Source organism: Lethenteron reissneri, chromosome 55, assembly GCF_015708825.2.
Source record: "Lethenteron reissneri isolate LAM-NWPU_2019-01 chromosome 55, ASM1570882v1, whole genome shotgun sequence".
In the NCBI taxonomy this organism is placed as follows: domain Eukaryota; kingdom Metazoa; phylum Chordata; class Hyperoartia; order Petromyzontiformes; family Petromyzontidae; genus Lethenteron; species Lethenteron reissneri.
The window spans coordinates 576,065-591,670 of record NC_083833.1 but is presented as its reverse complement, the minus strand read 5'-3'; the positions used below and the strand labels follow the sequence as shown (position 1 = coordinate 591,670).

The 15,606-nt window shown below is 54.6% G+C and overlaps 1 protein-coding gene across 1 annotated transcript in view; it reads left to right on the top strand.

The window, feature by feature from the left end:
* Positions 1-15,606, top strand: part of LOC133356638 (PDZ and LIM domain protein 4-like) — a 44,107-nt gene that overhangs the window by 11,849 nt on the left and 16,652 nt on the right. Inside the window, exon 3 of the mRNA XM_061574261.1 lies at positions 9,444-9,595. Within this exon, the coding sequence (XP_061430245.1) occupies positions 9,444-9,595 (152 nt within the window). The remainder of the gene's footprint in view (positions 1-9,443; positions 9,596-15,606) is intronic.

The following is a 15,606-nucleotide window of genomic DNA, read 5'->3' as shown; positions in this document are numbered from 1 at the left end:
CCATTGTAGTGTCACAGTGGAGACTCCATTGTAGTGTCACAGTGAAGACTCCACTGTAGTGTCACAGTGGAGACTCCACTGTAGTGTCACAGTGGAGACTCCATTGTAGTGTCACAGTGGAGACTCCACTGTAGTGTCACAGTGGAGACTCCATTGTAGTGTCACAGTGGAGACTCCATTGTAGTGTCATAGTGGAGACTCCATTGTAGTGTCACAGTGGAGACTCCATTGTAGTGTCACAGTGAAGACTCCATTGTAGTGTCACAGTGAAGACTCCATTGTAGTGTCACAGTGGAGACTCCATTGTAGTGTCACAGTGAAGACTCCACTGTAGTGTCACAGTGGAGACTCCATTGTAGTGTCACAGTGGAGACTCCATTGTAGTGTCACAGTGGAGACTCCATTGTAGTGTCACAGTGGAGACTCCATTGTAGTGTCACAGTGGAGACTCCATTGTAGTGTCACAGTGGAGACTCCACTGTAGTGTCACAGTGAAGACTCCACTGTAGTGTCACAGTGAGACTCCACTGTAGTGTACGGACTCCATGTAGGTCACAGTGAAGACTCCATTGTAGTGTCACAGTGGAGACTCCATTGTAGTGTCATAGTGGAGACTCCATTGTAGTGTCACAGTGAAGACTCCATTGTAGTGTCACAGTGGAGACTCCATTGTAGTGTCACAGTGGAGACTCCATTGTAGTGTCACAGTGAAGACTCCATTGTAGTGTCACAGTGGAGACTCCATTGTAGTGTCACAGTGAAGACTCCATTGTAGTGTCACAGTGGAGACTCCATTGTAGTGTCACAGTGAAGACTCCATTGTAGTGTCACAGTGGAGACTCCATTGTAGTGTCACAGTGAAGACTCCATTGTAGTGTCACAGTGGAGACTCCATTGTAGTGTCACAGTGGAGACTCCATTGTAGTGTCACAGTGGAGACTCCATTGTAGTGTCACAGTGGAGACTCCACTGTAGTGTCACAGTGAAGACTCCACTGTAGTGTCACAGTGGAGACTCCATTGTAGTGTCACAGTGGAGACTCCACTGTAGTGTCACAGTGGAGACTCCATTGTAGTGTCACATTGGAGACTCCATTGTAGTGTCACAGTGGAGACTCCATTGTAGTGTCACAGTGGAGACTCCATTGTAGTGTCACAGTGAAGACTCCATTGTAGTGTCACAGTGGAGACTCCATTGTAGTGTCACAGTGGAGACTCCATTGTAGTGTCACAGTGGAGACTCCATTGTAGTGTCACATTGGAGACTCCATTGTAGTGTCACAGTGGAGACTCCACTGTAGTGTCACAGTGGAGACTCCATTGTAGTGTCATAGTGGAGACTCCACTGTAGTGTCACAGTGGAGACTCCATTGTAGTGTCACAGTGGAGACTCCATTGTAGTGTCACAGTGGAGACTCCACTGTAGTATCACAGTGGAGACTCCATTGTAGTGTCACAGTGGAGACTCCATTGTAGTGTCACAGTGGAGACTCCACTGTAGTGTCACAGTGGAGACTCCACTGTAGTGTCACAGTGGAGACTCCATTGTAGTGTCACAGTGGAGACTCCACTGTAGTGTCACAGTGGAGACTCCACTGTAGTGTCACAGTGGAGACTCCATTGTAGTGTCACAGTGGAGACTCCATTGTAGTGTCACAGTGGAGACTCCACTGTAGTATCACAGTGGAGACTCCATTGTAGTGTCACAGTGGAGACTCCATTGTAGTGTCACAGTGGAGACTCCATTGTAGTGTCACAGTGAAGACTCCACTGTAGTGTCGCAGTGGAGACTCCACTGTAGTGTCACAGTGGAGACTCCACTGTAGTGTCACAGTGGAGACTCCATTGTAGTGTCACAGTGGAGACCCCCCCAGCTCTGTATCCTCAGGTATTACCCTCCTAGGCTGCCTCTCAGGTCTCCCTCCAGCAATTCCTCCAAACTCTCCTGCCATCTTCAAATCAAGATCCTCCTGCCAAGGTCTCCTCCAAGGGCTCACCTCCCACGTCAATCCTTCCCAGCTCTGCCCAACCCACGGCCACCCTTCCTTGCCCAGCTCTCACCCCCAAGTCATCTCCCCCCGCACGCACGGACTCCGTGCTGGGGACGTCCGTGCCACACGGAGCGAGTTCACGCTTGGGCTGTGTCTACCACACGCTCGGAGCAGTGGGCGGTGGAGGAGACGGCTCGGAGCAAGGAGCCGAGCGCCGGGCAGAGCCGGCGCTGCCAGCGGCTGACGGAGCCGCCTTGGACTGCTGCTGCTGCTGCTGTACGACAGAGGCACAAGTCTGCCCAAGTTGGGATGCTGTTGTACTTGGTAGAGCAGTCAGGGTGACCCATGGTCTGGCACTCGCTCGTTTCGTCTGGTCACTCAATCTGACGGCGGTCAGTCGCCTCCTTGGTAATCGTCTGTAGCTACTGCCGTGGCCACGGTCGCTGTCCCCGTGCACGGCACTCGGTCCACCAGACACTGACCCTCTCGTATCACCCACCACACTGTGCTCAACCACCACACTGCAGGTCACAACAACACACTCACTCACCCACTCACCACACTGCAGGTCACAACAACACACTCACTCACCCACTAACCACACTGCAGGTCACAACAACACACTCACTCACCCACTCACCACACTGCAGGTCACAACAACACTCACCCACTCACCACACTGCAGGTCACAACAACACACTCACCCACTCACCACACTGCAGGTCACATCAACACTCACCCACTCACCACACTGCAGGTCACAACAACACTCACCCACTCACCACACTGCAGGTCACAACAACACACTCACCCACTCACCACACTGCAGGTCACAACAACACACTCACTCACCCACTCACCACACTGCAGGTCACAACAACACACTCACTCACCCACTAACCACACTGCAGGTCACAACAACACACTCACTCACCCACTCACCACACTGCAGGTCACAACAACACTCACCCACTCACCACACTGCAGGTCACAACAACACACTCACCCACTCACCACACTGCAGGTCACAACAACACACTCACTCACCCACTCACCACACTGCAGGTCACAAAACACACTCACTCACCCACTAACCACACTGCAGGTCACAACAACACACTCACTCACCCACTCACCACACTGCAGGTCACAACAACACTCACCCACTCACCACACTGCAGGTCACAACAACTCACTCACCCACTCACCACACTGCAGGTCACAACAACACTCACCCACTCACCACACTGCAGGTCACAACACACTCACCCACTCACTCACTGCAGGCCACAACAACTCACCCACTCACCACACTGCAGGTCACAACAACTCACTCACCCACTCACCACACTGCAGGCCACAACAACTCACTCACCCACTCACCACACTGCAGGTCACAACAACTCACCCACTCACCACACTGCAGGTCACAACACTCACCCACTCACCACACTGCAGGCCACAACACTTCTCTTTCTGCTACTTCCCTCCCACTGCTCCACTTTTGATTTCCCTCCCACCACCACCATCATCATCGTCGTCGTCTCTCTTCCCCCAAGCTCTTAAAACAACAACAGCAACAACCAAAACCTTGCTCACTTAACGAAACCGCGTTACACCCTTTGAATCCCTCACGACGGTTCTCGTGCTGTTCGTGGCGTGCAGCTTCAATTGTTGGATGTGCTCTGCATTTCCACACGGCATATACAATAACATACACTTGTGCAGTGAGAGCGTGTGTGTGTGTGCGTGCGTGCGAGTGCGTGTCAGTTCGTGTGTGTGCGAGTGTGTGTGTGAGTGCGTGTCTGTGTGAGTGCGTGTCTGTGTGTGAGTGCGTGTCTATGTGTGTGTGCGTGTCTGTGAGTGCGTGTCTGTGCGTGTGTGCGTGTCTGTGAGTGCGTGCGTGTGAGTGCGTGTCTGTGTGTGTGCGAGTGTCTGTGTGTGTGTGCGTGTGTGTGAGTGTGTCTGTGTGTGCGTGTCACTGTGTGTGTGTGTCTCTGTGTGCGTGTCACTGTGCGTGTGTGTCTCTGTGTGTGTGTGTGAGTGTCTCTGTGTGTGTGTGTCACTGTGTGTGTGTGTCACTGTGTGTGTGTGTCTCTGTGTGTGTGTCTCTGTGTGTGTGTGTCACTGTGTGTGTGTATGTCACTGTGTGTATGTCACTGTGCGTGTGTGTCACGCGTTAAGTGAGAACCCGCGAGCGACTGCACAGTGCACTCAGCCTGGCAGCTCGATGCCGATGTGACGTCACCGCCGCCCAGACGGTGAATGGCGCTTGTTGTGGGGTCTAGTTGTGTGCGTGCGTGTGTCTGTGTGTGCGTGTGTCTGTGTGTGTCTGTGTGTGTGTGTCTGTGTGTGTCTGTGTGTGTCTGTGTGTGTGTGTCTGTGCGTGTGTGTCTGTGCGTGTGTCTGTGTGTGTGTGTCTGTGTGTGTGTGTCTGTGTGTGTGTGTCTGTGTGTGTGTCTGTGTGTGTGTCTGTGTGTGTGTGTCTGTGTGTGTGTGTCTGTGTGTGTGTGTCTGTGTGTGTGTGTCTGTGTGTGTGTGTCTGTGTGTGTGTGTCCTGTGTTGGTTGATGCTGTGTGTGTGTGTCTGTGTGGTGTCGTGTGTGTGTGTCTGTGTGTGTCTGTGTTGTCGTGTGTGGTGTCTGTGGTGTGTGTCTGTGCGTGTGTGTCTGTGCGTTGTCTGTGTTGTGGTCCGTGTGTGGTTCTGTGGTGTGTGTGTCTGTGTGTGTGTGTCTGTGTGTGTGTCTGTGTGTGTGTGTCTGTGTGTGTGTGTCTGTGTGGTGTGTCTGTGTGTGGTGTATGTGCTGTGGTTGTGTCTGTGTGTTGTGTGTCTGTGTGTGTGTGTCTGTGTGTGTGGTCGTGTGTGTGTGTGCGTTCGTGTGCTGTGTGTGTGTTGTCTGGTGCGTGTGTGTCTGTGCGTGGTGTGTCTGTGTGTGCGTGTCTGTGTGTGTGTGTACTGTGTGTGTGTGGTCCTGTGTGTGTGTGTCTGTGTGTGTGTGTCGTGTGTGTGTGTCCTGTGTGTGTGTGTCTGTGTGTGGTGTCTGTGCGTGTGTGTCTGTGTGTGTGTGTCTGTGTGTGTATGTCTGTGTGTGTGTCTGTGTGTGTGTGTCTGTGCGTGTGTGTCTGTGCGTGTGTCTGTGTGTGTGTGTCTGTGTGTGTGTGTCTGTGTGTGTGTGTCTGTGTGTGTGTGTCTGTGTGTGTGTCTGTGTGTGTGTGTCTGTGTGTGTGTGTCTGTGTGTGTGTGTCTGTGTGTGTGTGTCTGTGTGTGTGTGTCTGTGTGTGTGTGTCTGTGTGTGTGTGTCTGTGTGTGTGTGTCTGTGTGTGTGTGTCTGTGCGTGTGTGTCTGTGCGTGTGTGTCTGTGCGTGTGTGTCTGTGTGTGCGTGTCTGTGCGTGTGTGTCTGTGCGTGTGTGCGTGTGTCTGTGTGTGCGTGTCTGTGTGTGTGTGTCTGTGCGTGTGTGTCTGTGTGTGTGTGTCTGTGTGTGCGTGTCTGTGCGTGTGTGTCTGTGCGTGTGTGCGTGTGTCTGTGTGTGCGTGTCTGTGCGTGTGTCTGTGCGTGTGTCTGTGTGTGCGTGCGTGTGTCTGTGCGTGTGTCTGTGCGGGTGTCTGTGTGTGCGTGTCTGTGCGTGTGTCTGTGCGTGTGTCTGTGCGTGTGTGTGTGCGTGTCTGTGCATGTGTCTGTGCGTGTGTCTGTGCGTGTGTCTGTGCGTGTGTCTGTGCGTGTGTCTGTGCGTGTGTCTGTGCGTGTGTCTGTGCGTGTGTGTCTGTGTGTGCGTGCGTGTGTCTGTGCGTGTGTCTGTGCGTGTGTCTGTGCGTGTGTCTGTGCGTGTGTCTGTCTGCGGGCGTGTGTCTGTGCGTGTGTCTGTGCGTGTGTCTGTGCGTGTGTGTCTGTGTGTGCGTGCGTGTGTCTGTGCGTGTGTCTGTGTGTGCGTGTCTGTGTGTGTGTCTGTGCGTGTGTCTGTGCGTGTGTCTGTGTGTGCGTGCGTGTGTCTGTGCGTGTGTCTGTGCGTGTGTCTGTGTGTGCGTGTCTGTGCGTGTGTCTGTGCGTGTGTCTGTGCGTGTGTGTGTGCGTGTCTGTGCATGTGTCTGTGCGTGTGTCTGTGCGTGTGTCTGTGCGTGTGTCTGTGCGTGTGTCTGTGCGTGTGTCTGTGCGTGTGTCTGTGCGTGTGTGTCTGTGTGTGCGTGCGTGTGTCTGTGCGTGTGTCTGTGCGTGTGTCTGTGCGTGTGTCTGTGCGTGTGTCTGTGCGTGTGTCTGTGCGTGTGTCTGTGCGTGTGTGTCTGTGTGTGCGTGCGTGTGTCTGTGCGTGTGTCTGTGTGTGCGTGTCTGTGTGTGCGTGTCTGTGCGTGTGTCTGTGTGTGCGTGCGTGTGTCTGTGCGTGTGTCTGTGCGTGTGTCTGTGCGTGTGTCTGTGCGTGTGTGCGTGTGCCTGTGTGTGCGTGTCTGTGTGTGCGTGTCTGTGTGTGCGTGTCTGTGTGTGCGTGTCTGTGCATGTGTACGTGCGTGTCTGTGCGTGCGTGTCTGTGTGCGTGTGTGTGCGTGTGTGCGTGTCTGTGTGTGCGTGTCTGTGCATGTGTACGTGCGTGTCTGTGCGTGTGTGTCTGTGCGTGTGTGTGTGCGTGTCTGTGCATGTGTACGTGCGTATCTGTGCGTGTGTGTCTGTGTGCGTGTGTGTGCGTGTCACCACGGCCTGTCACCGCGCGCCTTCCCTTCTCCCCACGACGTCGCCGCTGCCGCCGCGTTCCTTCGCGTGACGCGCGGCTCCGTCCAGGCGCCCACTGAGGTCACCGCTCAGCCGTGAATGGCGCCTGTTGTTGTGTTCGCCGCGTAACGCGTGCAAGTGTTGAGTTCGCTCGCTTGCACACACACGAGTTGAGCGAGCTTGCACACGCACGCACACACACGAGTTGAGCGAGCTTGCACACACGCACACACACGAGTTGAGCGAGCTTGCACACACGCACACACACGAGTTGAGCGAGCAGTTTCCATCGGTGCGTGTGGCTGTTGCCCTTTTCAAGTCTCCAGTTGTCCCGGGTAAATATAGACTCAAAGTTATTATTATAATTGTTGTATTTTAGCAGGTAAGGCCCCACTGAGCTACGTGGGAGTTTTTGTCAGAAGCAACGGGGCCATCACGAATGAGAGCTCAACGAAAGTGGCTCATCGTCGTCATCATCATCACGTGGACATTTATAGCAGCCAAAGACTCTAAACGCGTGGTGATGTTGATTCTAAATACGGAGGGGGAAAACCCGCAGGACCCGGAGAAAATCCACGCGACCGCTGGGAGGGAGAGACACGCAAACTCCAAATACACACCAGGCGTCAGGGTCGGAATGGAAGCCACGACCTCCTGTAGACCAGGCGAGGTAGTGAACATCTAGCCACCGTGATGATGATGAGAGAGAGACACGCAAACTCCAAATATACAGCAGGTATCGTCAGGGTCGGAATGGAAGCCACGACCTCCTGTAGACCAGGCGAGGTAGTGAACATCTAGCCACCGTGATGATGATGAGAGAGAGACACGCAAACTCCAAATATACAGCAGGTATCGTCAGGGTCGGAATGGAAGCCACGACCTCCTGTAGACCAGGCGAGGTAGTGAACATCTAGCCACCGTGATGATGATGAGAGAGAGACACGCAAACTCCAAATATACAGCAGGTATCGTCAGGGTCGGAATGGAAGCCACGACCTCCTGTAGACCAGGCGAGGTAGTGAACATCTCCTGGCCACCGCGGCACCTGATATACTTCGCGTGAGCCCCGTGCGGTTTCTGTGTCAAAAGAAGCAAATTTCCGACTCAAGTGAGCATCGAGGCAGCGCTCACTTCCCCTTCACAGCCCCCCTGAGCCGGCTGTGGAAATTACCCATTCCTCTGGCGGGGGCCGGGTCCATCCATGTGACCACGACTGTCCCCGCTCAATTCCGCACGCACAAAAAGAAGTGGCACTCATCTTGTTGACCCCCCCCCCCCCCTCGATGGGATGATGGGGCTGAGTGAACCCCCAACCAGGACTTGAACTTCCGTGACCCTCCGATGATTGCCAGCAGCTCGCTGTGCCGCTGCTTGAGCCACCTGGACCCGGAGTGTCCACGTTTTATTTTGGGTTTTTTAACGCACACAGTTGGTTCGGTATACGTACGCGAGTAGTGTGTCCACGTGTGTGTGTGTGGGTGTGTGTGTGTGGGTGTGTGTGTCCACTTGTGGGTGTGTGGGTGTGTGTGTCCACTTGTGGGTGTGTGTAGGTGTGTGGGTGTGTGTGGGTGTGTGTGTGGGTGTGTGTAGGTGTGTGTAGGTGTGTGTGGGTGTGTGTGTGAGTGATGGGGAGCGGTGGTGCAGCGGTTAGCACTGCGCTGCGCTACAAACCCGGCGACCCGAGTTCGATTCCCGCTCACAGCCACCAACGCCGGTTACGATTATCTGAAAAGGTCCTGGGCCTCCCCTAGGTCGACTCAGCCTCAAATGAGTACCTGGTGCGGTGTGTAAGCATCGCCACTGGGGAGACAAAGGCGGCTGGGCGTGGTGTTGGCCACCCACCCCCTCGTGTGCCGTGCCGGCCTTCATCCGTGCTCGTCAAAAGCACTTGCCCCAACAGTCTGTTAAAGCTATACGGAGGATCTTTGTGTGGTGTGTTTGTGTGTGTGTATGGATACGTGTGGTCGGTTTGAGTGCGTGTTTACGGCGTGTTTTTGTCTTGGCGTTGGTACACACAGCGTTGTTTCTCTACAGACCGAAGCGGAGAATCCAACCGGCAAAGAATCTATTGTCACTTTAGTTTTGGTGGTGAATGGCCCCTGTTGTGTATTGCGAGTATGCGTGTGAGTGTGTCTGTGTGTGAGTGTGTGTGTGTGCGTGTGTGTGTGTGCGTGTGTGTGTGCGTGTGCTGGAGCACGAGTAGACGGTGGGCACCCTGGGGGAGCTCGTGTTTTCTTTCTGAGCGTGCGCGTTCTGTTCCTGTGCATTATGCATGCGTGTCCGCGTTGCATAATTTATAATACCGGGCCGCTGACGCGAGGGCAGGCAGCTGTTTTGCTGTTGCCGCGTGTGGGTTCGGGGCGGTGAGGGGATGAGTTTGGTGAGTTTGGCGAGAGGGGTCAGTGGAAGGGGGTGGAGAGGGGTGATTGGGTAGGTGGGTGGGCGAGTAATTGGGTGAGCCAGTGAGTGAATTGGGCAAGTGAGTGAGTATATGGATCAGTGGGTGGATAAGTGAGTAGGTGAGTGAGCGGGTTAGTAAGTGAGTGAGTCGGTGGGTGAGTGGATGAGCGAGTGGGTTAGTGGGTGAGTGAGTGGGTTCGTGGGTGGGTGAGTGAGCGAGTTTGGTGACTGTGGGTGAGTGGATGAGCGAGTAGGTTAGTGGGTGAGCGAGTGGGTTAGTGGGTGAGTGAGCGAGAGGGCGGTGGTGATTGTGAGCGGCCGGGAGTTGATCGTGCCGCCCGCCCTGACCCCAGGTGACCCCGGGCGGTCGAGCGAGCCAGGCCGGCCTGTGCCCTGGGGACGCCATCGTCTCCATCTGCGGGGCAGACGCCGCGGAGCTGACCCACACCGAGGCGCAAAACAAAATCAAGACGTGCGGCGGAGTCCTGACTCTCCGGATCAACAGGTGATTTCGTTTCCCTCTCTCACTCGCTCACGAACTCTCGCCTGGATACGAATCGAGTGTCGGCTGTCAGTCCACCCCCGAATTGTGAATCCAGCCTCCTGCTTCGGAGCTCAGCTGATCGTGCACACCTCTCGTGCCCTACTCTCAAGATCATCGCTCGAACTGGACACCAGTTCACACGGAGACGCACAGATCCATAGACTCACACGGAGACCCACATACTACATGGGAGATCCATAGACTCACACGGAGACCCACAGACTACATGGGAGATCCATAGACTCACACGGAGACCCACAGACTACATGGGAGATCCATAGACTCACACGGAGACCCACAGACTACATGGGAGATCCATAGACTCACACGGAGACCCACAGACTACATGGGAGATCCATAGACTCACACGGAGACCCACAGACTACATGGGAGATCCATAGACTCACACGGAGACCCACAGACTGGCATGGGAGATCCATAGACTCACACGGAGACCCACAGACTACATGGGAGATCCATAGACTCACACGGAGACCCACATACTACATGGGAGATCCATAGACTCACACAGGGACCCACAGACTACATGGGAGATCCATAGACTCACACGGAGACCCACAGACTACATGGGAGATCCATAGACTCACACGGAGACCCACAGACTACATGGGAGATCCATAGACTCACACAGAGACCCACAGACTACATGGGAGATCCATAGACTCACACAGAGACCCACAGACTACATGGGAGATCCATAGACTCACACGGAGACCCACAGACTACATGGGAGATCCATAGACTCACACAGAGACCCACAGACTACATGGGAGATCCATAGACTCACACAGAGACCCACAGACTACATGGGAGATCCATAGACTCACACGGAGACCCACAGACTGGCATGGGAGATCCATAGACTCACACAGAGACCCACAGACTACCACAGAGGCCCGTTGACTACCACAAAGTCGCGTGGGTGGGGGGGCCGTGGGGGGGGGGCTCGGCAAGCGTCGTCCCGAGACGGGATGGAGCGCGGTGGCTGCTGCTGTGAGCACCCGGGAGAGGAGTGGGGGGGGAGGTTGTGACGGGAGTGTGGCGCGGGTCGCGTGGCGCAATTGCGTGGCAGTGGGTCGCGTGGCGTGGTTGTTGCGCTCCGCTGCCTGTCTGTTGCGTCTTTGCGCGCGTGGAATGCAAAGGCGACCTGTCACGTCACGCCTCTGCGTGTGCGTTCGACCTGTGCAGGGTTGCCATTGGCCTGTGAGCGCAGGGCTTTTTGTTCGTAGGGCTGTGTGTGTGTAGGGATGTTTGTGTACGAGAAGGAACGCAACTGGGCAGTTTCGAGGAGTTGCGCCCTCCAGCAATAACGAAGGGCAGAGGAGGAGTAGGAGGGGGGTGCGACACTCACAACAATGACAGAGCGCCGGGCGGATTAAACGCAGCGAGTTGGCACAGTATCGGGAGTGCAGGTGGTGCATCTGCCAATCATCTCAATCGGTCAACCCACGGGACCTGGGTCTGTCCCCATAACCGCCTGCACATAGCCTGGCACAGCAGTCCACCCATGGCACCTGGGTCTATCCCCATGACCGCCTGCTTGCGAGCCTTCCACAGTTTCATGTTGCCTAAAGCTCACGGCCAACATCAGTGACAATTATCTGAACCGGTCCTGGGCTTACTGTAGGTCGTATCAGCCTTACATTAATATCTGGTGCGGTGTGTTAACATCGCCACTAGGGAGACAAAGGTGGCCGGGCGTGGTGCTGGCCACCACACCCGCTCGTGTGGCATTTCGGCTTCTATAGGTGCTGCTCGCTAACAGCACTTGCCCCAACGGTCTGTAAAGGCTATACGGGGGGGGGATCTTTATCTGTGTGGCATCACAAGGGGCATGTCATCATGTGTATGTCGTGTGTGTGTACAGACAGTACTGCTCGTGGAGCAGTTACGTGCTCACAGAACATACCGGCGTCAGCAAACGAACGCACCCGCAACGCACGCGCAACCGATGAGCTACTCAGCCGCGTGAAATTCGGAATCGAGGCAATAAACACGCCCGAGGAACAATGGCTGCGTAAATGCAATGAGTGGTGGTAACCACTTGCCCGGTCTCGGCCGTAGGTCTCGGCCGTTCCCTCTGGGCTAATTGGCGTTGCTGGTGGTGGTGGTGCAGGAATGCGTTCTTTTTAACAACGATCATACAAAAAACAACAACAACGGCGTTTGTTTGCCTACCGTAAACCCACACTCGCAGGGACAACAGTTTACCGTAAACCCACACTCACTAGGACAACAGCGGCAGCGAGAGTGCGTTTACACTCACACGCCACGCACTACAAGCAAAGACAAAGAGAGCCCCCCCTTACTCCCTACCCTGTATCCATAACAGACTGTTGTTGGTTGCAAGTGCTGCTAGCGAGTAGCAGCACCTGTGAAGACGAATGCGGCGCACGAGGGATGCTCTGGCCCGCACCCAGTTCACCCCATGTTCACCCCATGTTCACCCCATGTTCACACCATGTTCACACCATGTTCACCCCATGTTCACACCCTGCTCACCCCATGTTCACACCATGTTCACACCATGTTCACACCCTGCTCCAGGGAGCCTGTCGTAAGGCTGCATTGACCTGGAGGAATCCCTGACATCACTGGCTATGCTGTTAACCGTGGCCTGGAGTTGAACTTGGGTCGCCGGGGTCATAGCGCGATGTTGCCGCAAACCGCTACGCTGCCGCCCTCCGTATAGAAACACAAAGACATACGACACCATACAGAGATGATAGCACGTGCACTCAGCGCAGCGTTATTGAGGCATGTGCTTCATGTTGTGTGTGTGTGTGTCCTGTGTTAGTGCGGCACGTGTTGCACGCTGTGTGTCCTGTGTTAGTGCGGCACGTGTTGACGCTGTGTGTGTGTGTCCTGTGTTAGTGCGGCACGTGTTGCATGCTGTGTGTGTGCGTGTGTCCAGTGTGAGTGCGGCACGTGTTGCACGCTGTGTGTGTGTCCTGTGTTAGTGCGGCACGTGTTGCACGAGTGTGTTTTGTATCATCTGCACGGTCTCCATGCCGCACGAGCCCTGCGTCCCGCACTGAGAGCAGCCTCTCTCAAGAGAGAGGCCATCAAGGTCTCAGGCGCGGGGGGGTTGGGGTGAGGATCTGCGCCTCCCCCCATGCACTCCCCCCCCCCTGCACCCCCCCCCCCATGCACTCCCCCCCCCCCCCCCTGCACTCCCCTCCCCCCGACTCGCTCCGCGCTCGCTCCCATCGCGGGGCCCCCACCGGCTCCCCGGACCGGTCGCGCGTGCCGTGCCGCCAGGCCCAGGCAGGTGCCCAGACCTGCCCCCCCCCCCCCCCCCCGTGGAAGCATTCCCCTCGCCCGCGGGCGACTCCGTTACCACGAACATTCGTTTTGTTTGATTCAGCGATCGTCTCTCCCACTCTCTCTCTCCCTCTCTTTTTTTACGATCAGTGGAAACAAGAAGATGCTCGGTATATTCGGCACTTTGCTTCGTTCATCATTTCGTATTTTTTAAAATAACTTTGCTTTTTGTAAACCCCCACCTCTCGCTCACTCTCTCACTCACTCTCTCGCTCACTTTCTCGCTCACTCTCTCGCTCACTCTCTCGCTCACTCTCTCGCTCACATTCGCGGTCAATCTCTCGATCACTCTCTCGCTCACTCTCTCGCTCACTCTCTCGCTCACTCTCTCGCTCACTCTCTCGCTCACTCACTCTCTCGCTCACTCTCTCGCTCACTCTTTCTCTCTCTCCCGCCTCATCTCGATTCGGGCATCACATTTGGAACATGGGCGCCGCGGTGGCCCCCAGGCGAGGTGTTGACTACCTCGCCTGGTTCGCAGGAAGTCGTGGGTTCGATCCCGACCCTGACGCCTGCTGTATATTTCGAGTTTGAGTGTCTCTCTGTCTCGAGATCATCACGGTGGCTAGGAGATGTTAACTACCTCGCCTGGTTCGCAGGAAGTCGTGGGTTCGATCCCGACCCTGACGCCTGCTGTATATTTCGAGTTTGAGTGTCTCTCTGTCTCGAGATCATCACGGTGGCTAGGAGATGTTAACTACCTCGCCTGGTTCGCAGGAAGTCGTGGGTTCGATCCCGACCCTGACGCCTGCTGCTGTATATTTCGAGTTTGCATGTCTCTCGCTCTCCAGGACCTCCGTTTTTTACCCTCCGCGTTCAGAGTGTTTGGCTGCCACGCCTGTTCACGTGACGACACGCGACGTCTTCGTTGGGTCATCGCTTGTGATAGCCAGGTCGCTTCTGGGAAAGAGCTATGCAGCTCAGCGGGCCCTTGCCCTGGTACAAAGAACAAAATGAGAAATAAATAAACTTCTCGGCTTGAGGTCCGACGAAAAATACATACTCAAAAACCCCACGCTAAACGTGATCTGACTTACGTGGACTTTTTCCATCACGTCAGACTGTGCCTTGGCACCCTAACGAGCTCTCGTTGTTGGCAATCCTGTACCATGGGGTGGAAATTCCACAGTCGCAAAGGTGCAAAACCTTCAACTGAATCTTGTGGCGGGACCCCGGGGTCCCATAAGCCCCCGGCTCTCGCATTACCATTATATATTATAATGTCAACACAAACTTTGCTCTTTTTCACCAATGGGTTTGAAGAATGGTGGCAAGTGTTGTCTTGTTAAGCTATGCCTTTAAAACTACTTACCTGCAGTACCTCTTTAAATACACTATCGAAAAAACAATTTACACCCCTCTGTCAATCAGCGTGTTTCTCAGTGTGGATTTGTGAACACACTTTGTAAACAGTATATAAAATAGTACGCATTTTCAATGCGCTGTTCATATTGTAACAAGCGTTTATACCAATGTTACTCTACAGAGCAGTGGGTCGCCACTCCTCTTATCCGCATTGATACGAGCGGTACGTAGGGACTATGGCTTAACCGCAAAACCTACCTGCACAGATGCATACGGACAAGAGAAGTATTATAATCAAATAGGAGGAATTAACGGTGCAACGCATCTCATCTGTTAAATATCTGCAGGTAATAGGATGGTCATCGATTGATCCTGGCTGCAGACATTGGTAGGTCTAAATAATAATTAAGATAAGAGAGCAGTTGTACTGTATTATGCATCCCGTTATGACAATTACAGATTTAAGTCGTGTAGGCAGTTTGAGCAGCTTTGGATACGACTCGTGATCCTGCCCATACCCGAGCGTGGAGCGCATTCGCTTGTTCAGCTCTTGTGCGCGTTCGTCCTCGCTGCTGCGCTGGGACACGACACGACAACAGAACGATCTGCTCCAGGCGGGTTGCGGCGTTTATGTGCGCGGTGGGACGGAGTCGCCAAGAATAAATAGATTAATTACGATTTTGACTTCCGTTTATTCGGGACCCCGGGGTCTCGCCATAAGGTTCAACTGACCATCAACAAACGAGCGCTGTCGAAGTTGCAATGGGTAAGGGCACGTAGCGCGTTGCTTGAAGAGAGAGGGGGTCGTTAAAGTCTTGGGGAAATAAATTGTGGCAGGTATTCCAAAGTGGAGCAGAGCAGTGCGAGGGAAGATGCAGGAAGGTGATCTGCGCTGTGGTGCTTTGATGCACGTGGCTGTAGTTTATCGCTTCATTGTTGGACAGAGACTCCTCTACTTACGGACACTCGACTTAGGCACTTTCAGAGATACGAACAAACCTGGTCTGTATGTCCAGTTGCCTGATGTCTTCCTGCAGCTTCCTCCGAGTGGCATGGCGTCACTTTGTCCGCCGTGACACACGTGTACCGTGCTCGCAGCACGCGGAATCTAGAAACGCCCCCCGCGTGTATTGTTTTGTTTACGGTCAACACCGCCCGCGTCACCCCGCGCTGCCTCGCCGCCTTTCACGCCGTCGACCACTTTCAGCTACGAGCCCTGGGCCGCGTCAGCACCGCCGCCGCCGTCTCTCTCTCTTGCCCAACCCCGCCCGGCGTCTGTGATCATGAACTCGTCTCTCCGACCGCAGCGGTCAGCGCGCTCC